The sequence below is a fragment of the Aquarana catesbeiana genome, unplaced genomic scaffold, assembly GCF_042186555.1.
Source record: "Aquarana catesbeiana isolate 2022-GZ unplaced genomic scaffold, ASM4218655v1 unanchor3, whole genome shotgun sequence".
In the NCBI taxonomy this organism is placed as follows: domain Eukaryota; kingdom Metazoa; phylum Chordata; class Amphibia; order Anura; family Ranidae; genus Aquarana; species Aquarana catesbeiana.
This window is the reverse complement of record NW_027362684.1, coordinates 1-24,903: the sequence shown is the minus strand read 5'-3', so window position 1 is coordinate 24,903 and position 24,903 is coordinate 1. Positions and strand designations below refer to the sequence as shown.

At 43.6% G+C, this 24,903-nt stretch overlaps 1 protein-coding gene across 1 annotated transcript; it reads left to right on the top strand.

Moving 5' to 3' along the window:
• Window positions 1-330: 330 nt before the first annotated feature.
• Window positions 331-24,599, top strand: LOC141122112 (reticulocalbin-2-like; the record flags this gene model as incomplete). Its single annotated transcript, XM_073611942.1, is given in 6 exon segments — window positions 331-436; window positions 1,252-1,448; window positions 3,206-3,319; window positions 9,352-9,448; window positions 10,550-10,692; window positions 24,316-24,599. Coding segments are annotated over 6 exon segments (810 nt in total), but the record flags the coding sequence as incomplete, so codon positions are not given.
• Between the last annotated feature and the right edge of the window lie 304 nt (window positions 24,600-24,903).

Below are 24,903 nucleotides of genomic sequence, written 5' to 3'. Positions count from 1 at the left end.
AAATGTGGGAAATTTCAAGGGGTATGAATACTTTTTTTTAGGCACTGTATGTATCCCGGTAAACATGGCGGCCGTCACACAGGGCAGGGATGGATACACCCCATGTGAAGGAGGCCAAATAATAAATGGCACTTTTCATTTGTATTTTGGAATTGTTGGATACAATGTAGTTGGGTACATGAATTGTTCTCCTCTTCTTGTGATAGTTGGGGATGATTTTTGTATTCGGGGTGTGTGTATGTATGTATATATATATATATATATATATATTGTGGGAGGTGAATGTGTTGGCTGTCTGACCAATCATTGCTCTGTTTGTTCTTCTCTAAGGAAGAAGCGGAAGAGTTTGCTGAACTGAGTCCAGAAGAACAGCTGAAAAGATTAAAATCTATCATCAAAAAGATCGATATTGATGCCGATGGATTCCTCACCGAAGGTAATGCCAGTCATCAAAGCGGATGTGTCTGAGTGTGTAACGACAATGACTTCTCCACCCCCACCCCCCCCAAAACAACAACTGAATGAGACGACCCCCCCTGAAAGAGATTCCCCCTCCCTCCCCCCCCCGAAAGAGATTCCCCCCTCCCTCCCCCCCTGAAAGAGATTCCCCCCTCCCTCCCTCCCTGAAAGAGATCCCCCCCTGAAAGAGATTCCCCCTCCCTCCCGACTGTTATCTCTCCAATTATCTGCATCATTTTTAGGAAAAGGATTTTAACGTGTAAGAAAAATACAATTCCCCCAGACATTGGGTGGTTAATAAAATGATTCTATTATTACATAGGATGTATATAGTGCCAACAGTTTCCACAGCGCAGTACAACATGGGGACAGACAGTACACGAGGAACCAGAGGGCTCTGATCCGAAGAGCTTACACTCTAAGAAATCCCTGCAGGCAAATGTGATTTTTCTAAAGCTCTACTTTCTCTTGAGTGCAGGCAGTCTCCTGTGTACAGAACGCCCCATAGATTATTCCCTCTTATGAGTTTCTTTTCTCTGGAAGCCTACAAAGAGTTTGAAGTCAGATTACAGACATCCCCTGCAGTATTAGATTCCTCTCTGTTGAGATGCGATCAGTCGGTGTGAATGGATGGGGGTTCCGGGGGTTGCAGCTTCTCTTTGTTTTTTACACTGAGGGGGATTGTAGTAAATGTGGACCCTCCGGCTTGGCAGTCAGCAGAAGTTCTCATGATTTTCCCGCTTACCTTTCTATGTCTGATTTGGGGTGTTTCTTGTGTTATTGATCTTGTAGAGGAGCTCAGTCTGTGGATTCAGATGTCCTTCAAGCATTATGTGTTAGAAGACACCAAGGAGCAGTTTGCTGAGGTGGACCATAATGGTGATGGGATTGTCACCTGGGAGGAGTACAACCTGCACATGTACGATCGTATCATCGACTACAATGAGGACACCATCCTAGAGGACGAGGAGGAGGAGTCCTTCCGTCTGGTGAGTTACTCCTCATGATAGGTACCATTGCAGAAGGTGGACCTTTTGGATATATAGGACTGTCCTCCTCATCTGGGGTCCCCGACCAGCACTCTGGGTTCCACCCCCACTAAGTGCCTCCATAACAAGCCACTTGCTGTGGGGGGGGCACTTGTGCAAGCGAGCTCCTGAGCCCCATAAGACACAGCAAGGTTCAGCCCCCCCACTCTGTCCTCGCTGGCTCTGATTGACAGCAGTGGGAGCCAGTGGCTCCTGCTTCTGTATCTCAGCCAATTGTGGGACCCATACATTAGGGGCGCAGGGGCACCGCCCCCCTAATCCATTCGCCCAGCCCCTAATCTACATGTAGGGTGCCAGACACATGGATTTCAATTTTTTTTTTTTTGAAGCACGTGATTGGAGTCTGGGGCTCTAATAGGCTTAAAAAAGGATGGGCTTTGGGGGTAGAGCACTGCCCCTCTAAGCCCATCCAGTTGTGTGACAATAGCGAATTTTAATATTTACTAATGTCTTCCTGCTTCTCCTCCCACCCAATCAGGAAGCAGGCCCTGAGACCTGATCCCAGTCTTAGGACTCCCGACCAATCGGGTCTTAGGACCCACTTCCTGTTCGGCTGGGAGGAGAAGCAACAGCCCCGGCTCTTCCCTCTGCAAGCTGGAGCGAGGAGCTACATCAGCCTCCTAAGGCAAGGCCTCTGATTGCTGCCATCCATCTCCCGTGGGGGGGGGTTCACCGATCGCTGATCGCTGCCGTTCGTCTCCCGTGCGGGGGGGGGGGGGGGGGGGCATTAATCGCCACATACTTCATTTAAAGTCCCGCCCCTTTCTGTTCTCTTTTTTTATATACAAATACTGGGATGGAGATAAATGATTGTATCATTACCTCATTCAAAGTCCACTCGATTCTCTTATAAATATTACCAAATTAGGGATGGAAGTACCGGTATGTGTTTTGGGATTCCAACTCTAATATTAAGCTTTTTCATACTTTGATTTTTATCATTGACCCTTTGTTTCTTTTTTTTGTAATAGTTTATCATATTTATTGTGTCTTTCAATATGTTCACTTGATTTGGCTTCCTTCCCGATTTTTCCAGTTCATTCACAAACATACATGTGTGCGGGACTCTGACCTATCTGCTGGCGTGGGGGTGGTGTCATTCTGCGCCTCCTGTGGTCTTTGTTTTCAACACGGGGGCTGTGACGCACACTGTGCACAAAACAAGGTCCATAAAGACATGGATGAGCGATTTTGGGGTGCAGGAACTTGACTGGCCTGCACAGATTCCTGACCTCAACCCCATAGAACACCTTTGGGATGAATTAGAGCGGAGACTGTGAGCCAGGCCTTCTCGTCCAACATCAGTGCCTGACCTCACAAATGCTCTTCTGGAAGAATGGTCAGACCTTCCCATAGACACCCTCCTAAACCTTGTGGACGGCCTTCCCAGAAGAGGTGAAGCTGTTATGGCTGCAAAGGGCGGAGCCAACTCAATATTGAACCCTACGGACTAAGACTGGGAGGTCATTAAAGTTCATAGTTATGTAGTCAGTCAGTTTGAAAAAAGTTCAACCATAAAAATAAATACAAAATATACAATCATGTACATGTAAAGGCAGGCATCCCAATACTTTTGACAATATAGTGTATCTCCTCACCCCCCCCATCTCTTCAGAGATGAAATACCTAAAGTGTATCTAAACCCCCCAACAGAAACTGCATCTCATTTAATAAAAGTGTTTTTGTCTTTCCAAAAGATCCATCTGAGGGACAAGAAGAGATTTGAGCGTGCGGACCGCGATAATATCCCAGGATTGGATCTGAGGGAGTTTACAGACTTCGAGCATCCGGAGGAAACCGATTACATGACGGTGAGAGCCCAGAGATGAGGATGACCTCGGGGTGTTCAGAACCCGCATGTGAAGAGCCCGCCAGGAAGTCGCCACTGCGCTAATCACAGGCAGACATTTCTTGATCTCTGGAGCCACGGATCAGGAAAATGTCTCACTGCCTGCGATTGGCGGACTCGGCGGGTTCTGAACACGCCCGGGGTAATCCTTCACCAGAGAGAATGACATCTCATCGTCTGATAAATAGATAAAGTGATGCGCTGGCAATATCTATAGGATATCCTACTATTCAATGTGCTGACAGGTCACATTCTACTTGTGGATACTTTGTTACAAACTAGACAAAAACTTGAACAGTGATTAGCATATTATAAATAAATATAAATACAATGTGTTGAAAAGTCTGCTGTGAAAGTCTAATTGGAGACCTCCCGGAATACAAATCCAAAAGTTAGTTCACCATTTATTCTTGTGAAATAAAAAACAAACACAAATGTGAAAAAATAGAGTGAAAAATATATTAAAACAGATATATTAAATAAATATGTAGTTGGTAACAATTATAAAAGGATTACACTTGTGTGGATTCCCATACACCTTACTTGAAAAGGTGATTCCTTTGCAGGTAAGAAGATACCTCTTATCTGTGTTTAAACAAGGCTTACTGAGTCTGGGTTAATCAGCAGAGGATAGGCTTACATCCACGGGCTAGGATCATCTAATCTCCACTTCTCCCGTTCATATGCTTTCCCTCACATGAAATACAAAAGTGGGACAAGACCATTGCGCACATAACTTCTACTATATAAAGTTAAAGGGGTTGTAAAGGTAATTTTTTTTTTTATTTAAAATAACAAACATATCATACTTACCTTCACTGTGCAGCTCGTTCTGCACAGAGTGGCCCCGAACCTGGTCTTCTGGGGTCCCTCGGCGGCTGTTTCAGCTCCTCCCCGCAAGCATTTACCACCTTAATGCGAGCTCCCTCGCATGGTGGTGAGTGCTTGCGGGCGCGCTCCCGTGATACAGCCGGCGGCTATAGCCGCTCGCTGTATCACTCGGCCCCGCCCCCCGGCGCGCCGCGTCATCGGATGTGATTGACAGCAGCGCGAGCCAATGGCTGCGCTGCTTTCAATCCATCCACTGCAGCCAATCAGCGACCAGGCTGAGCTGCAATGAGGACGAGCAGCGAAGATTCGAGGCGTCAGGTAAGTAAAACGGGGGGGGCTGGGGGCGGCGGTACTGTCAAAAGTTTTTTCACTTTAATGCATAGAATGCATTAAGGTGAAAAAATTTTTATCTTTACAACCCCTTTAACAAAGAGCCCAATAGATCCACTCACATGATGTAAAAGATCTAGATCGCATTTCACTGATGTATGGTCAGTAGAAATCACTGCCTTAGTGTTCCTCCGTGCTACTGCTACTCAGGATCACTGCAGGCTGCACACTGACAAGAGCTGACAGGCTCCTTCTCCCTCACGCGTATCGTCACTAGACACGTGACTTTAAGACTTTAATATATTTTTCACTCTATTTTTTCACCACCTTTTTTCACATTTTTGTTTGTTTTTTATTTCACAAGAATAAATGGTGAACTAACTTTTGGATTTGTATTCCGGGAGGTCTCCAATTAGACTTTCACAGCAGACTTTTTAACACATTGTATTTATATTTATTTATATTATGCTAATCACTGTTCAAGTTTTTGTATAGTTTGTAACAAAGTATCCACAAGTAGAATGTGACCTGTCAGCACATTGAATAGTAGGATATCCTATAGATATTACGAGCGCATCACTTTATTTAACTATTAATAAGTGGGGTGTCACTGAATGATTGCAGCTGCAGTATCTGGATATTTGAACTCTTTTTTTTTTTTTTTTTTTTTTTTATATCAGTTTTTTTATATATTAGTTTATTTATTTGTTTTTTACACCATTTTACAGTTTTATATATTCACTTTAGTGCTTAAGTACCTTAATACTTTTATTCATCGTCTGATACTCACTACACTGAGAGAAACATCAACATCGAACGTCATCACAATGTCAGGTTTTTGTCATTCTTGTAGTCTTACTTCTATGTTGCATTAGTAGAGTTTGAATGGATGTAACTTTGTATATACTCTATACCTGGCCGATACCCCTGGAAGCTGCAAATCACAGGAGAGAAACAAAATGCACGTTCCTCAATGGTCAAGCACCGTTTTTGTGGAATTCCTTGAACATTTTTGTTATATATTTTGAGAGGGTAGACCTACAACCCAACCCTAGAAGATCAAAGTCAGGAAGAAACCAAAAGAAAAGACAGAGAGAAAAAAAAATAGTGGGGGGAGAAGAGGAAGGTAGGAGGGATAAGCGAGTCTCTTCAACCCGCTGACTCCCCTGGATCTCCCAGTGACTGATCTCTATAGAAAGAATAGGGAGTCCAGATCTTCCAATATTTGTCTTCTTGAGGTTCTCCATAACCTGGATGTCCACAACTCTCGTTTTCCAATGTGAAATTGTAAGAGCATGTGTACTCTTCCATCTGTGTGATAACTACGAGGAATCTCCGACACTCTCTTAGGGGGGGGATGGGGGTGCACACTATAAAACTGTATCCGGCACAGGAGATGTTATGAGCTCAGTAGCCCCAGAACATAGGGGGGGTGGATTGGAGAGCAGACTGTGTATGGTGGGGTCCCCACGGGGAGGAGAATGGTGTCCTAGCAGGAAAATGGAGGGGGGGGGGGCGGCGTTCCTCAGGAGAGACCGGAAAGGTCGGATTATAACAGCGAGATTACATAGTTACATAGTAGGTGAGGTTGAAAAAAGACACAAGTCCATCAAGTCCAACCTATGTGTGTGATTATATGTCAGTATTAAATTACATATCCCTGTATATTGCGGTCATTCAGGTGATTATCTAATAGTTTCTTGAAGCTATCAATGCTCCCCGCTGAGACCACCGCCTGTGGAAGGGAATTCCACATCCTTGCCGCTCTTACAGTAAAGCACCCTCTACGTAGTTTAAGGTTAAACCTCTTTTCTTCTAATTGTAATGAGTGGCCACGAGTCTTATTAAACTCTCTTCTGCGAAAAAGTTTTATCCCTATTGTGGGGTCACCAGTCCGGTATTTATATATTGTGGGGTCACCAGTCCGGTATTTGTATATTGTGGGGTCACCAGTCCGGTATTTATATATTGTGGGGTCACCAGTACAGTATTTATATATTGTGGGGTCACCAGTCCGGTATTTATATATTGTGGGGTCACCAGTCCGGTATTTGTAAATTGAAATCATATCCCCTCTCAAGCGTCTCTTCTCCAGAGAGAATAAGTTCAGAGCTCACAACCTTTCCTCATAACTAAGATCCTCCAGACCCTTTATTAGCTTTGTTGCCCTTCTTTGTACTCGCTCCATTTCCAGTACATCCCTCCTGAGGACTGGTGCCCAGAACTGGACAGCATACTCCAGGTGCGGCCGGACCAGAGTCTTGTAGAGCGGGAGAATTATCGTTTTATCTCTGGAGTTGATGCCCTTTTAATGCCAATATTCTGTTTGCTTTATTAGCAGCAGCTTGGCATTGCATGTCATTGCTGAGCCTATCATCTACTAGGACCCCCAGGTCCTTTTCCATCCTAGATTCCCCCAGAGGTTCTCCCCCCAGTCTATAGATTGCATTCAGATTTTTGCCACCCAAATGCATTATTTTACATTTTTCTACATTGAACCTCATTTGCCATGTAGTCGCCCCTCCCCCATTCATTTGTTCAGGTCTTTTTGCAAGATTTCCACATCCTGTGGAGAAGTTATTGCCCTGCTTAGCTTAGTATCGTCTGCAAATACAGAGATTGAACTGTTTATCCCATCCTCCAGATCGTTTATAAACAAATTAAATAGGATTGGTCCCAGCACAGAACCCTGGGGGACCCCACTACCCACCCCTGACCATTCTGAGTACTCCCCATTTATCACCACCCTCTGAACACGCCCTTGTAGCCAGTTTTCAATCCATGTACTCACCCTATGGTCCATGCCAACGGACCTTATTTTGTACAGTAAACGTTTATGGGGAACTGTGTCAAATGTAGGGCTGCAGCTAACGATTATTTTCATAATCGATTAGTTGGTCGATTATTTTTTCGATTAATCGGTTAATAACCTTAAAAAAAGTGTGTTGTAATATTTAGTTAATATGTAAAGTTTTTTTTAAAAAAAAGCAATTTATTCTTAAATATCTCTATGTAGTGGTAAATATAAACCAACTATATGGTTAGGGAGCAAAATATTGAATCCACTCTGAGAATAACAGACAGAAGAGATATACTGTATATACACTATTAGAAGAGAAATACAGTTTTTTAGCCAATTTGTTGTTGGGCAGATTAAAAAATACAAATTGCTGCAAAAACGCATTAAATGCTTTTCTGCAGCTTCTCCATTGAAGTATGTTGAACCAAAAAAGCACAGTTTTGCGTTAAAAAAAAAAAAAAAGTCCTTGACCCTTTCCAAATACGCAGCGGCTGAAAAAAAGCATAGATGTGAACTTGTCCCATAGGAAACCATGTAAATGAACTGTAGTGTGTTTCTGCAAAAAGCACCAAAAACACATAGATGTGAACCAGGTCTAAGACGTTTAGTAACATAATGGGGTTAAAAAAAACTAAAATGAGCCCTTTATAGTACAAAAAAGCAAATAATCGCTACTGTAAGGAGTTCATTTTTTTTTACTGTAGAACTGTGAAAGTAATATTTACAGTAGCGATTATTTGCTCTTTTTGTACTATAAAGGGCTAATTATATTATTTTTAACCCCATTATGTTACTGGCCGATTAATCGATTATGAAAATAGTAATCGATTAATTTCATAATCGATTAGTTGTCGATTAATCGATTAGTTGTTTCAGCCCTAGTCAAATGCTTTTGCAAAATCCAGATACACCACGTCTACGGGCCTTCCTTTATCTAGATGGCAACTCACCTCCTCATAGAAGGTTAATAGATTGGTTTGGCAAGAACAATTCTTCATGAATCCATGCTGATTACTGCTAATGATATCATTCTTATTACTAAAATCTTGTATATAGTCCCTTATCATCCCCTCCAAGAGTTTACATACTATTGATGTTAGGCTAACTGGTCTGTAATTCCCAGGGATGTATTTTGGGCCCTTTTTAAATATTGGTGCTACATTGGCTTTTCTCCAATCAGCTGGTACCATTCCAGTCAATAGACTGTCTGTAAAAATTAGGAACAACGGTCTGGCAATCACCTGACTGAGTTCCCTAAGTACCCTCGGATGCAAGCCATCTGGTCCCGGTGATTTATTAATGTTAAGTTTCTCAAGTCTAATTTTAATTCCGTCCTCTGTTAACCATGGAGGTGCTTCCTGTGTTGTGTCATGAGGATAAACACTGCAGTTTTGGTTACTGAAGCCCCCCGATTCACTCGTGAAGACTGAGGAGAAGAATAAATTCAATACCTTCGCCATCTCCCCATCCTTTGTAACCAGATGTCCTTCCTCATTCTTTATGGGGCCAATATGGTCTGTCCTCCCTTTTTTACTGTTTACATACTTAAAGAATTTCTTGGGATTTTTTTGCTCTCCTCCGCTATGTGTCTTTCATGTTCTATCTTAGCCATCCTAATTGCACCCTTACATTTCTTATTGCATTCTTTATAAAGTCTGAATGCTGATGATGATCCCTCAACCTTGTATTTTTTGAAGGCCTTCTCCTTTGCTTTTATATGCATTTTTACATTGGAGTTAAGCCATCCAGGATGTTTGTTCGCTCTTTTAAATTTATTACCCAATGGGATACATTGGCTAATGCCCTTATTTAATATGCTCTTAAAGCAAACCCATCTCTCCTCCTTATTCTTTGTTCCTAATATTTTATCCCAATTTATGCCTTTTAGCAAGGTTTGTAGTTTAGGGAAGTTGGCTCTTTTCTATCTCAGAAAAATAAAATACAAACATTTCCTAATATAGAGGGACATGAATAAGTAGAATGTTTTATGTTGTGTGGAAATAAATCTTGATGAATTGTTCATTACATTGCAGGAGTTCGTTATTGAAGGAGCATTAGAAGAACATGACAAGGATGGGGATGGATTTGTGAGTTTAGAAGAATATCTCGGTGAATACTCCCAGGATCCAGGTATGAGAACCATAAGAGCACTTTCACGCTGCCCGGGCGACGGCGGTAAAGCACCGCTCTTTTTAGCAGCGCTTTACCGTCGTTTCTGCGGAGCTATTCGGCCGCCTGCGGGGTGCTTTTAACTACTGCTATCGGCCGAAAAAGGGTTAAACCGGCTTTGCTGGCGGTACGGCGGCGCTGCCCATTGATTTCAATGGGCAGGGTCGCTTTAGGAGGAGATGGTTGAGAAGATCATTTTCAAGGCATAACACTCAACAAGAAAATGTCTCAGTAAAAAATAACTAAACAGTGACTATGAGCGCCCCACAGCTACACGCTCAAGTGACCACTAAATGTACTGACAAATCATAGGAATTGTCAGAAGAATACATCACCAACAAAGATGAGTTCTGATCTACAAATTACCATAAAGGCCACCTTTTCCAAGAAATGTAGGGAACAGAAAGGGGGATAGGGAGTGATAGAGGAGTAAGAGGTAAGAGTGGGAGGGTGTCTGACGAGAGTATGCCTGACGGGTGGCTGATGGGAGTGTGCCTGCCTGAAGGGAGGGTGCCTGCACAAAGCAAGGTCCATAAAGACATGGGTGAGCGAGTTTGGGGTGGAGGAACTTGACTGGCCTGCACAGAGTCCTGACCTCAACCCCATAGAAAACCTTTTGGATGAATTAGATGGAGACTGCAGGCCAGGCCTTCTCCTCCAACATCAAGACCTGACCTCACAAATGCTCTTCTGGAAGAATGATCAAACATTCCCATAGACACCCTCCTAAACCTTGTGGACGGCCTTCCCAGAAGAGTTGAAGCTGTTATAGCTGCAAAGGGCGGAGCCAACTCAATATTGAACCCTCCGGACTAAGACTGGGATGCCATTAACGTTCATGTGTGTGTAAAGACAGGTGTCCCAATACTTTTGGTAATATAGTGGATATACTGTACGTATGGTTGGCAGGAATTAGGATAAGAGATGTGAAAGCTTAAAGTGGGCTTTATATAAAACTGCACATTTCTTTGCCCGGTGTCCCCTCCTCCAGAGTTGGTATGGTCCTCCTGACCGGTGAGAAGATTGTGGAATTATCACCAATTTGTTTTTTATTTCCCGCAGACGCCACAGAAGACCCTCAGTGGGTGATTGTGGAACGAGATCGCTTTGAGAATGACTATGACAAGGATGGTGATGGGAAGCTGAACCCCTCAGAACTTCTGTCTTGGATCGTCCCGAACAACGTCGGTGTGTCACAGGAGGAGGCGAGTCCTTACAGATCTTCTCTTCACTTCTTGTCTTTAACCCCTTCAATACCGCCCCCCCCCCCCCCTTCCCGCCCAGGACAATGTTCAGCTCTCAGCGCTGTCACACTTTGAATGACAATTACGCGGTCATATAACACTGTACACATAGAACATTTTTATCATTTTCTTCACACAAATCACAGAACTTTCTTTTGCTGGTATTTCATCACCTCTGGGGGTTTTTATTTTTTGCTAAACAAACTAAAAAAGACTAAAATTTTTGCAAAAAAAAAAAGTTTTCCTTGGTTTCTGTTATAAAAAAAAATGTTCTCCTTCACTGACGGGCACTGATGAGGAGGCACTGATATGTAGAATTGATGGGCACTGACAGGTGGCATTGATGGACACTAATAGATGGCACTGATTGGGCAGTTACTGACAGGTGTTAATGCTGGGCACTGATTGGCACTGTGGTGGGCACTGATTGGCACTATGGTGGGCACTGATTGGCACTATGGTGGGCACTGATTTGCACTGTGGTGGGCACTGATTTGCACTATGGTGGGCACTGATTTGCACTATGGTGGGCACTGATTGGCACTGTGGTGGGCACTGATTGGCACTTTATTGGGCACTGGCAGGGGGTTATGATGGGGCACTGACTGGGCACCGATTGCCAGCTTATTGGTACATTTGATGGGGGCTGCGCTGATAATCCATGGCTGATTATCAGTACAGACCCCCCCCCTGACAGGGAGAGACGCCAATCGGCTCTCCCCGTCAGCACGAAACCGAGGAATGCTGTTTACCGGCACTTCCTGGTTCACACGATGATCAGCTGTGATTGGTCACAGCTGATCACGTGATAAGAAGCCTCTGACAGAGGCTTCTTATCACGATCGAAGATGCGGTGTGTTCGAATGACACGCTGCACTCGTGATCGCCGCGCTGTGCGCCCCCTCGCGGGCTGGCACCGACATGTTATCCTGCTGGACGTCGTATGACACCCAGTCAGGATAACAGAACCACATCCCGAACGTCCATCTGTTATAGGCCGGGCGGGAAGTGGTTAATCATTCCATCATTGATTGACAAATTGTATAAATGACTTCAGTGTTCCCTCTATACCTTCCTTCTATTACGAATGTTCCCGCAATGACGACTATTCCTTCTATGACGAACGTTCCCTTCTATAACAAATGTTCTCTCTCTATGACGAACGTTCCCTTCTATGACGAATGTTCTCTCTCTATGACGAATGTTCTCTCTCTATGGCGAATGTTCTCTCTCTCTCTCTATGACGAATGTTCTCTCTCTCTCTCTCTCTCTCTCTCTCTCTCTCTCTATGACGAATGTTCTCTCTCTATGGCGAATGTTCTCTCTCTCTCTCTCTCTCTCTCTCTCTCTCTCTCTCTCTCTCTCTCTCTCTCTCTCTCTATGACGAATGTTCTCTCTCTCTCTATGACGAATGTTCTCTCTCTCTCTATGACGAATGTTCTCTCTCTCTCTCTATGACGAATGTTCTCTCTCTCTATGACGAATGTTCTCTCTCACTCTCTATGACGAATGTTCTCTCTCTCTCTCTCTCTCTCTCTCTCTCTATGACGAATGTTCTCTCTCTCTATGACGAATGTTCTCTCTCTCTATGACGAATGTTCTCTCTCTCTATGACGAATGTTCTCTCTCTCTATGACGAATGTTCTCTCTCTCTCTGACGAATGTTCTCTCTCTCTCTCTCTCTCTCTCTCTCTCTCTCTCTCTATGACGAATGTTCTCTCTCTCTCTCTATGACGAATGTTCTCTCTCTCTCTCTATGACGAATGTTCTCTCTCTCTCTCTATGACGAATGTTCTCTCTCTCTCTATGACGAATGTTCTCTCTCTCTCTATGACGAATGTTCTCTCTCTCTCTATGACGAATGTTCTCTCTCTCTATGACGAATGTTCTCTCTCTCTATGACGAATGTTCTCTCTCTCTCTATGACGAATGTTCTCTCTCTCTATGACGAATGTTCTCTCTCTCTCTATGACGAATGTTCTCTCTCTCTATGACGAATGTTCTCTCTCTCTCTATGACGAATGTTCTCTCTCTCTCTATGACGAATGTTCTCTCTCTCTCTCTCTCTCTCTCTCTCTCTCTATGACGAATGTTCTCTCTCTCTCTATGACGAATGTTCTCTCTCTCTCTCTCTCTCTCTCTCTCTCTCTCTATGACGAATGTTCTCTCTCTCTCTCTCATCTCTCTCTCTCTCTATGACGAATGTTCTCTCTCTCTCTCTCTCTCTAGACGAATGTTCTCTCTCTCTCTCTCTATGGCGAATGTTCTCTCTCTCTCTCTCTCTCTCTCTCTCTCTCTCTCTCTCTCTCTATGACGAATGTTCTCTCTCTCTCTATGACGAATGTTCTCTCTCTCTCTATGACGAATGTTCTCTCTCTCTCTATGACGAATGTTCTCTCTCTCTCTATGACGAATGTTCTCTCTCTCTCTATGACGAATGTTCTCTCTCTCTCTATGACGAATGTTCTCTCTCTCTCTCTCTCTCTCTCTCTCTCTCTCTCTATGACGAATGTTCTCTCTCTCTCTATGACGAATGTTCTCTCTCTCTCTATGACGAATGTTCTCTCTCTCTATGACGAATGTTCTCTCTCTCTATGGCGAATGTTCTCTCTCTCTATGGCGAATGTTCTCTCTCTCTCTCTATGACGAATGTTCTCTCTCTCTCATGACGAATGTTCTCTCTCTCTATGACGAATGTTCTCTCTCTCTATGGCGAATGTTCTCTCTCTCTCTCTATGACGAATGTTCTCTCTCTCTCTATGACGAATGTTCTCTCTCTCTATGACGAATGTTCTCTCTCTCTCTATGGCGAATGTTCTCTCTCTCTATGGCGAATGTTCTCTCTCTCTATGACGAATGTTCTCTCACTCTCTCTCTCTATGACGAATGTTCTCTCTCTCTCTCTATGACGAATGTTCTCTCTCTCTCTCTATGACGAATGTTCTCTCTCTCTCTCTCTCTATGACGAATGTTCTCTCTCTCTCACTCTCTCTCTCTCTCTATGACGAATGTTCTCTCTCTCTCTATGACGAATGTTCTCTCTCTCTATGACGAATGTTCTCTCTCTCTATGACGAATGTTCTCTCTCTCTATGACGAATGTTCTCTCTCTATGACGAATGTTCTCTCTCTCTCTCTATGACGAATGTTCTCTCTCTCTCTATGACGAATGTTCCCTCTCTATGACGAATGTTCCCTCTCTATGCGAATGTTCCCTCTCTATGACGAATGTTCTCTCTCTCTATGACGAATGTTCTCTCTCTCTATGACGAATGTTCTCTCTCTCTATGACGAATGTTCTCTCTCTCTATGGTGAATGTTCTCTCTCTCTCTCTATGGCGAATGTTCTCTCTCTCTCTCTCTCTCTCTCTCTATGACGAATGTTCTCTCTCTCTCTATGGTGAATGTTCTCTCTCTCTCTCTATGACGAATGTTCTCTCTCTCTCTATGGCGAATGTTCTCTCTCTCTCTCTCTATGACGAATGTTCTCTCTCTCTCTATGACGAATGTTCTCTCTCTCTCTATGACGAATGTTCTCTCTCTCTCTATGACGAATGTTCTCTCTCTCTCTATGACAAATGTTCTCTCTCTCTCTCTCTCTATGACGAATGTTCTCTCTCTCTCTATGACGAATGTTCTCTCTCTCTCTCTCTCTATGGCGAATGTTCTCTCTCTCTCTATGACGAATGTTCTCTCTCTCTCTCCTCTCTATGGCGAATGTTCTCTTTCTCTAGTGACGACTGTTCTCTCTCTCTCTATGGCGAATGTTCTCTCTCTCTCTCTATGGCGAATGTTCTCTCTCTCTCTCTCTATGGCGAATGTTCTCTCTCTCTCTCTATGGCGAATGTTCTCTCTCTCTCTATAACGAATGTTCTCTCTCTCTCTCTATGGCGAATGTTCTCTCTCTCTCTCTATGGCGAATGTTCTCTCTCTCTCTCTATGGCGAATGTTCTCTCTCTCTCTATGGCGAATGTTCTCTCTCTCTCTCTATGGCGAATGTTCTCTCTCTCTCTATGGCGAATGTTCTCTCTCTCTCTCTCTATGGCGAATGTTCTCTCTCTCTCTCTATGGCGAATGTTCTCTCTCTCTCTATAACGAATGTTCTCTCTCTCTCTCTATGGCGAATGTTCTCTCTCTCTCTCTATGGCGAATGTTCTCTCTCTCTCTCTATGGCGGAATGTTCTCTCTCTCTCTATGGCGAATGTTCTCTCTCTCTCTCTCTCTATGACGAATGTTCTCTCTCTCTCTATGGCGAATGTTCTCTCTCTCTCTCTCTCTATGACGAATGTTCTCTCTCTCTCTATGACGAATGTTCCCTCTCTATGACGAATGTTCTCTCTCTCTATGACGAATGTTCTCTCTCTCTATGACGAATGTTCTCTCTCTCTATGACGAATGTTCTCTCTTTCTATGACGAATGTTCTCTCTCTCTATGGTGAATGTTCTCTCTCTCTATGGCGAATGTTCTCTCTCTCTCTCTCTCTCTCTCTCTATGACGAATGTTCTCTCTCTCTATGGTGAATGTTCTCTCTCTCTCTCTATGACGAATGTTCTCTCTCTCTCTATGGCGAATGTTCTCTCTCTCTCTCTATGACGAATGTTCTCTCTCTCTCTCTATGACGAATGTTCTCTCTCTCTCTCTCTCTCTATGGACGAATGTTCTCTCTCTCTCTATGACGAATGTTCTCTCTCTCTCTCTCTCTATGGCGAATGTTCTCTCTCTCTCTATGACGAATGTTCTCTCTCTCTCTCTCTCTATGGCGAATGTTCTCTTTCTCTATGACGACTGTTCTCTCTCTCTCTATGGCGAATGTTCTCTCTCTCTCTCTATGGCGAATGTTCTCTCTCTCTCTCTCTATGGCGAATGTTCTCTCTCTCTCTCTATGGCGAATGTTCTCTCCTCTCTATAACGAATGTTCTCTCTCTCTCTCTCTATAACGAATGTTCTCTCTCTCTCTCTATGGCGAATGTTCTCTCTCTCTCTCTATGGCGAATGTTCTCTCTCTCTCTCTATGGCGAATGTTCTCTCTCTCTCTCTATGGCGAATGTTCTCTCTCTCTCTCTATGGCGAATGTTCTCTCTCTCTCTATGGCGAATGTTCTCTCTCTCTCTCTCTCTCTCTATGACGAATGTTCTCTCTCTCTCTATGGCGAATGTTCTCTCTCTCTCTCTCTCTCTCTATGACGAATGTTCTCTCTCTCTCTCTATGACGAATGTTCTCTCTCTCTCTCTCTATGACGAATGTTCTCTCTCTCTCTCTATGGCGAATGTTCTCTCTCTCTCTCTCTATGACGAATGTTCTCTCTCTCTCTGACGAATGTTCTCTCTCTCTCTATGACGAATGTTCTCTCTCTCTCTATGACGAATGTTCTCTCTCTCTCTATGACGAATGTTCTCTCTCTCTATGACGAATGTTCTCTCTCTCTCTCTCTATGACGAATGTTCTTCTCTCTCTCTCTATGACGAATGTTCTCTCTCTCTATGACGAATGTTCTCTCTCTCTATGGCGAATGTTCTCTCTCTCTCTCTCTATGACGAATGTTCTCTCTCTCTCTCTATGACGAATGTTCTCTCTCTCTCTCTCTATGACGAATGTTCTCTCTCTCTCTCTATGGCGAATGTTCTCTCTCTCTCTCTCTATGACGAATGTTCTCTCTCTCTCTCTGACGAATGTTCTCTCTCTCTCTATGACGAATGTTCTCTCTCTCTCTATGACGAATGTTCTCTCTCTCTCTATGACGAATGTTCTCTCTCTCTATGACGAATGTTCTCTCTCTCTCTCTCTATGACGAATGTTCTCTCTCTCTCTCTATGACGAATGTTCTCTCTCTCTATGACGAATGTTCTCTCTCTCTATGGCGAATGTTCTCTCTCTCTCTCTCTATGGCGAATGTTCTCTCTCTCTATGGCGAATGTTCTCTCTCTCTATGGCGAATGTTCTCTCTCTCTATGGCGAATGTTCTCTCTCTCTCTCTCTATGACGAATGTTCTCTCTCTCTCTGACGAATGTTCTCTCTCTCTCTATGACGAATGTTCTCTCTCTCTCTATGACGAATGTTCTCTCTCTCTCTATGACGAATGTTCTCTCTCTCTATGACGAATGTTCTCTCTCTCTCTCTCTATGACGAATGTTCTCTCTCTCTCTCTATGACGAATGTTCTCTCTCTCTATGACGAATGTTCTCTCTCTCTATGGCGAATGTTCTCTCTCTCTCTCTCTCTATGACGAATGTTCTCTCTCTCTCTCTATGATGAATGTTCTCTCTCTCTCTCTCTATGACGAATGTTCTCTCTCTCTCTCTATGGCGAATGTTCTCTCTCTCTCTCTCTATGACGAATGTTCTCTCTCTCTCTGACGAATGTTCTCTCTCTCTCTATGACGAATGTTCTCTCTCTCTCTATGACGAATGTTCTCTCTCTCTCTATGACGAATGTTCTCTCTCTCTATGACGAATGTTCTCTCTCTCTCTCTCTATGACGAATGTTCTCTCTCTCTCTCTATGACGAATGTTCTCTCTCTCTATGACGAATGTTCTCTCTCTCTATGGCGAATGTTCTCTCTCTCTCTCTCTATGGCGAATGTTCTCTCTCTCTATGGCGAATGTTCTCTCTCTCTATGGCGAATGTTCTCTCTCTCTATGGCGAATGTTCTCTCTCTCTCTCTATGGCGAATGTTCTCTCTCTCTCTCTATGGCGAATGTTCTCTCTCTCTCTCTATGGCGAATGTTCTCTCTCTCTCTCTATGACGAATGTTCTCTCTCTCTCTCTATGACGAATGTTCTCTCTCTCTCTCTATGACGAATGTTCTCTCTCTCTCTCTATGACGAATGTTCTCTCTCTCTCTCTATGACGAATGTTCTCTCTCTCTCTCTATGACGAATGTTCTCTCTCTCTCTCTATGACGATGTTCTCTCTCTCTCTCTCTCTCTATGACGAAATGTTCTCTCTCTCTCTTTCTCTCTCTCTCACGAATGTTCTCTCTCTCTCTATGACGAATGTTCTCTCTCTCTCTCTATGACGAATGTTCTCTCTCTCTCTCTATGGTGAATGTTCTCTCTCTCTCTCTATGACGAATGTTCTCTCTCTCTCTCTATGACGAATGTTCTCTCTCTCTCTATGGTGAATGTTCTCTCTCTCTCTCTATGACGAATGTTCTCTCTCTCTCTATGGCGAATGTTCTCTCTCTCTCTCTATGACGAATGTTCTCTCTCTCTCTATGACGAATGTTCTCTCTCTCTCTATGACGAATGTTCTCTCTCTCTCTATGACGAATGTTCTCTCTCTCTCTCTCTCTATGACGAATGTTCTCTCTCACTCTCTATGACGAATGTTCTCTCTCTCTCTCTCTCTCTCTCTCTATGACGAATGTTCTCTCTCTCTATGACGAATGTTCTCTCTCTCTATGACGAATGTTCTCTCTCTCTATGACGAATGTTCTCTCTCTCTCTCTGACGAATGTTCTCTCTCTCTCTCTATGACGAATGTTCTCTCTCTCTCTCTATGACGAATGTTCTCTCTCTCTCTCTATGACGAATGTTCTCTCTCTCTCTCTATGACGAATGTTCTCTCTCTCTCTCTATGACGAATGTTCTCTCTCTCTCTCTATGACGAATGTTCTCTCTCTCTATGACGAATGTTCTCTCTCTCTCTATGACGAATGTTCTCTCTCTCTCTCTCTCTCTCTCTCACGAATGTTCCCTCTCTATGACGAATGTTCTCTCTCTCTCTCTCTCTCTATGACGAATGTTCTCTCTCTCTCTCTCTCTCTATGACGAATGTTCTCTCTCTCTCTATGACGAATGTTCTCTCTCTCTCTATGACGAATGTTCTCTCTCTCTCTCTATGACGAATGTTCTCTCTCTCTCTCTCTCTCTCTCTCTCTATGACGAATGTTCTCTCTCTCTCTATGACGAATGTTCTCTCTCTCTCTATGACGATGTTCTCTCTCTCTCTCTATGACGAATGTTCTCTCTCTCTCTCTATGACGAATGTTCTCTCTCTCTCTATGACGAATGTTCTCTCTCTCTCTATGACGAATGTTCTCTCTCTCTCTCTATGACGAATGTTCTCTCTCTCTCTCTATGACGAATGTTCTCTCTCTCTCTCTCTATGACGAATGTTCTCTCTCTCTCTATGACGAATGTTCTCTCTCTCTCTATGACGAATGTTCTCTCTCTCTCTCTATGACGAATGTTCTCTCTCTCTCTCTCTCTCTCTCTCTCTCTATGACGAATGTTCTCTCTCTCTCTATGACGAATGTTCTCTCTCTCTCTATGACGAATGTTCTCTCTCTCTCTATGACGAATGTTCTCTCTCTCTCTCTCTCTCTCTCACGAATGTTCCCTCTCTATGACGAATGTTCTCTCTCTCTCTCTTCTCTCTCTCTCTCTCTCTCTCTCTCTATGACGAATGTTCTCTCTCTCTCTCTGACGAATGTTCTCTCTCTCTCTCTGACGAATGTTCTCTCTCTCTCTCTCTCTCTCTCTCTCTATGACGAATGTTCTCTCTCTCTCTCTGACGAATGTTCTCTCTCTCTCTATGACGAATGTTCTCTCTCTCTCTATGATGAATGTTCTCTCTCTCTCTATGACGAATGTTCTCTCTCTCTATGACGAATGTTCTCTCTCTCTCTATGGCGAATGTTCTCTCTCTCTCTCTCTATGACGAATGTTCTCTCTCTCTATGGCGAATGTTCTCTCTCTCTCTATGGCGAATGTTCTCTCTCTCTCTATGACGAATGTTCTCTCTCTCTATGGCGAATGTTCTCTCTCTCTCTATGGCGAATGTTCTCTCTCTCTCTATGACGAATGTTCTCTCTCTCTCTGACGAATGTTCTCTCTCTCTCTATGACGAATGTTCTCTCTCTCTCTATGACGAATGTTCTCTCTCTCTCTATGACGAATGTTCTCTCTCTCTATGACGAATGTTCTCTCTCTCTCTCTCTATGACGAATGTTCTCTCTCTCTCTCTATGACGAATGTTCTCTCTCTCTATGACGAATGTTTCTCTCTCTCTATGGCGAATGTTCTCTCTCTCTCTCTCTATGGCGAATGTTCTCTCTCTCTATGGCGAATGTTCTCTCTCTCTATGGCGAATGTTCTCTCTCTCTATGGCGAATGTTCTCTCTCTCTCTCTATGCGAATGTTCTCTCTCTCTCTCTATGGCGAATGTTCTCTCTCTCTCTCTATGGCGAATGTTCTCTCTCCTCTCTATGACGAATGTTCTCTCTCTCTCTCTATGACGAATGTTCTCTCTCTCTCTATGACGAATGTTCTCTCTCTCTCCTATGACGAATGTTCTCTCTCTCTCTCTATGACGAATGTTCTCTCTCTCTCTCTATGACGAATGTTCTCTCTCTCTCTCTATGACGAATGTTCTCTCTCTCTCTCTCTCTCTATGACGAATGTTCTCTCTCTCTCTTTCTCTCTCTCTCACGAATGTTCTCTCTCTCTCTATGACGAATGTTCTCTCTCTCTCTCTATGACGAATGTTCTCTCTCTCTCTCTATGGTGAATGTTCTCTCTCTCTCTCTATGACGAATGTTCTCTCTCTCTCTCTATGACGAATGTTCTCTCTCTCTCTATGGTGAATGTTCTCTCTCTCTCTCTATGACGAATGTTCTCTCTCTCTCTATGGCGAATGTTCTCTCTCTCTCTCTATGACGAATGTTCTCTCTCTCTCTATGACGAATGTTCTCTCTCTCTCTATGACGAATGTTCTCTCTCTCTCTATGACGAATGTTCTCTCTCTCTCTCTCTCTATGACGAATGTTCTCTCTCACTCTCTATGACGAATGTTCTCTCTCTCTCTCTCTCTCTCTCTCTATGACGAATGTTCTCTCTCTCTATGACGAATGTTCTCTCTCTCTATGACGAATGTTCTCTCTCTCTATGACGAATGTTCTCTCTCTCTCTCTGACGAATGTTCTCTCTCTCTCTCTATGACGAATGTTCTCTCTCTCTCTCTATGACGAATGTTCTCTCTCTCTCTCTATGACGAATGTTCTCTCTCTCAATCTCTATGACGAATGTTCTCTCTCTCTCTCTAGACGAATGTTCTCTCTCTCTCTCTATGACGAATGTTCTCTCTCTCTATGACGAATGTTCTCTCTCTCTCTATGACGAATGTTCTCTCTCTCTCTCTCTCTCTCTCTCTCACGAATGTTCCCTCTCTATGACGAATGTTCTCTCTCTCTCTCTCTCTCTATGACGAATGTCTCTCTCTCTCTCTCTCTCTCTATGACGAATGTTCTCTCTCTCTCTATGACGAATGTTCTCTCTCTCTCTATGACGAATGTTCTCTCTCTCTCTCTATGACGAATGTTCTCTCTCTCTCTCTCTCTCTCTCTCTCTCTATGACGAATGTTCTCTCTCTCTCTATGACGAATGTTCTCTCTCTCTCTATGACGAATGTTCTCTCTCTCTCTCTATGACGAATGTTCTCTCTCTCTCTCTATGACGAATGTTCTCTCTCTCTCTATGACGAATGTTCTCTCTCTCTCTATGACGAATGTTCTCTCTCTCTCTCTATGACGAATGTTCTCTCTCTCTCTCTATGACGAATGTTCTCTCTCTCTCTCTCTATGACGAATGTTCTCTCTCTCTCTATGACGAATGTTCTCTCTCTCTCTATGACGAATGTTCTCTCTCTCTCTCTATGACGAATGTTCTCTCTCTCTCTCTCTCTCTCTCTCTCTCTATGACGAATGTTCTCTCTCTCTCTATGACGAATGTTCTCTCTCTCTCTATGACGAATGTTCTCTCTCTCTCTATGACGAATGTTCTCTCTCTCTCTCTCTCTCTCTCACGAATGTTCCCTCTCTATGACGAATGTTCTCTCTCTCTCTCTCTCTCTCTCTCTCTCTCTCTCTCTCTATGACGAATGTTCTCTCTCTCTCTCTGACGAATGTTCTCTCTCTCTCTCTCTATGACGAATGTTCTCTCTCTCTCTCTCTCTCTCTCTCTCTATGACGAATGTTCTCTCTCTCTCTCTGACGAATGTTCTCTCTCTCTCTATGACGAATGTTCTCTCTCTCTCTATGATGAATGTTCTCTCTCTCTCTATGACGAATGTTCTCTCTCTCTATGACGAATGTTCTCTCTCTCTCTATGGCGAATGTTCTCTCTCTCTCTCTCTCTCTATGACGAATGTTCCTCTCTCTCTATGGCGAATGTTCTCTCTCTCTCTATGGCGAATGTTCTCTCTCTCTCTATGACGAATGTTCTCTCTCTCTATGACGAATGTTCTCTCTCTCTCTATGACGAATGTTCTCTCTCTCTCTCTATGATGAATGTTCTCTCTCTCTCTCTCTATGACGAATGTTCTCTCTCTCTCTCTCTCTATGACGAATGTTCTCTCTCTCTCTTTCTCTCTCTCTCTCACGAATGTTCTCTCTCTCTCTATGACGAATGTTCTCTCTCTCTCTCTATGGCGAATGTTCTCTCTCTCTCTCTATGACGAATGTTCTCTCTCTCTCTATGACGAATGTTCTCTCTTTCTATGACGAATGTTCTCTCTTCTATGACGAATGTTCTCTCTCTCTCTCTATGACGAATGTTCTCTCTCTCTCTATGACGAATGTTCTCTCTCTCTCTATGACGAATGTTCTCTCTCTCTATGACGAATGTTCTCTCTCTCTATGACGAATGTTCTCTCTCTCTCTATGACGAATGTTCTCTCTCTCTCTCTATGGCGAATGTTCTCTCTCTCTCTATGACGAATGTTCTCTCTCTCTCTATGACGAATGTTCTCTCTCTCTATGACGAATGTTCTCTCTCTCTATGACGAATGTTCTCTCTCTCTATGACGAATGTTCTCTCTCTCTATGACGAATGTTCTCTCTCTCTCTCTCTCTCTCTATGGCGAATGTTCTTTCTCTCTCTCTATGACGAATGTTCTCTCTCTCTCTCTCTATGACGAATGTTCTCTCTCTTCTCTATGACGAATGTTCTCTCTCTCTATGACGAATGTCTCTCTCTCTCTATGGCGAATGTCTCTCTCTCTCTCTCTATGACGAATGTTCTCTCTCTCTCTCTCTCTCTATGGCGAATGTTCTCTCTCTCTCTCTATGACGAATGTTCTCTCTCTCTATGACGAATGTTCTCTCTCTCTCTCTCTATGGCGAATGTTCTCTCTCTCTCTATGGCGAATGTTCTCTCTCTCTCTCTCTCTCTATGACGAATGTTCTCTCTCTCTATGGCGAATGTTCTCTCTCTCTCTCTATGGCGAATGTTCTCTCTCTCTCTATGGCGAATGTTCTCTCTCTCTCTCTCTCTATGGCGAATGTTCTCTCTCTCTCTATGGCGAATGTTCTCTCTCTCTCTCTCTGGCGAATGTTCTCTCTCTCTATGGCGAATGTTCTCTCTCTCTCTCTCTATGGCGAATGTTCTCTCTCTCTCTCTCTCTGGCGAATGTTCTCTCTCTCTCTATGGCGAATGTTCTCTCTCTCTATGGCGAATGTTCTCTCTCTCTGACGAATGTTCTCTCTCTCTCTATGACGAATGTTCTCTCTCTCTCTCTATGACGAATGTTCTCTCTCTCTATGACGAATGTTCTCTCTCTCTGACGAATGTTCTCTCTCTCTCTCTGACGAATGTTCTCTCTCTCTCTATGACGAATGTTCTCTCTCTCTATGACGAATGTTCTCTCTCTCTCTCTATGACGAATGTTCTCTCTCTCTCTATGACGAATGTTCTCTCTCTCTATGACGAATGTTCTCTCTCTCTATGACGAATGTTCTCTCTCTCTCTCTGACGAATGTTCTCTCTCTCTCTATGACGAATGTTCTCTCTCTCTATGACGAATGTTCTCTCTCTCTATGACGAATGTTCTCTCTCTCTATGACGAATGTTCTCTCTCTCTGACGAATGTTCTCTCTCTCTGACGAATGTTCTCTCTCTCTGACGAATGTTCTCTCTCTCTCTATGACGAATGTTCTCTCTCTCTCTATGACGAATGTTCTCTCTCTCTCTCTATGACGAATGTTCTCTCTCTCTCTCTATGACGAATGTTCTCTCTCTCTATGACGAATGTTCTCTCTCTCTATGACGAATGTTCTCTCTCTCTATGACGAATGTTCTCTCTCTCTATGACGAATGTTCTCTCTCTCTATGACGAATGTTCTCTCTCTCTATGACGAATGTTCTCTCTCTCTATGACGAATGTTCTCTCTCTCTGACGAATGTTCTCTCTCTCTCTCTATGACGAATGTTCTCTCTCTCTCTCTCTCTGACGAATGTTCTCTCTCTCTCTCTGACGAATGTTCTCTCTCTCTCTGACGAATGTTCTCTCTCTCTGACGAATGTTCTCTCTCTCTCTCTATGACGAATGTTCTCTCTCTCTCTGACGAATGTTCTCTCTCTCTCTGACGAATGTTCTCTCTCTCTCTGACGAATGTTCTCTCTCTCTCTGACGAATGTTCTCTCTCTCTCTGACGAATGTTCTCTCTCTCTGACGAATGTTCTCTCTCTCTCTCTATGACGAATGTTCCCTGTATATGACGAATGTTCTCTCTCTCTCTATGACGAATGTTCCCTGTATATAACGAACGTTCCCTGTATATGACGAACGTTCTCTGTGTTGCACAGGCCAGTCATCTGGTGGAAAGCATTGACAAGGACGGGGATGGGAGACTTTCGGAAGCGGAGATCCTGCAGAGCCGGGACATCTTCCTCACCAGCGAAGCCACAGATTACGGCCGGCAGCTTCAGGACGAACATTTCTACCACGACGAGCTCTGATTGGCTGAACTCTGTATTTTTCTATTTATAGCTCGATGACTGACAGACGACTTTTGTGCTGTGAGTTGGAGGGGAGAGATTAGCCGTTTATAGAGAAAACCGAATTACGTTTTTAAAAAAACTGAACTTTATAGATTTTTTTTTTTTTTTTTTTTTTAGTCTCTTGAAATTCCCGGAGCAAATTTTAGAGGAATAAATCAATTTTCCTTTTACAGAGATACAAAAGATGAACGTTACAACGAATGTTAGCGGTCAGTGTGTAGAAGATGGCGTCGGTCCTCGCTGTACCCGTCATCAGTCCTCGGTGATGGATTTTGTTACAAATTTAACTTCATTTAGAGGAAAGCTGAACTCTGGAATAATAGTCAGACATGGGGGGCGGGGCGCCACGCGGGGGGGATGAGACATGGGGGGGGGGCGCCACGCGGGGGGATG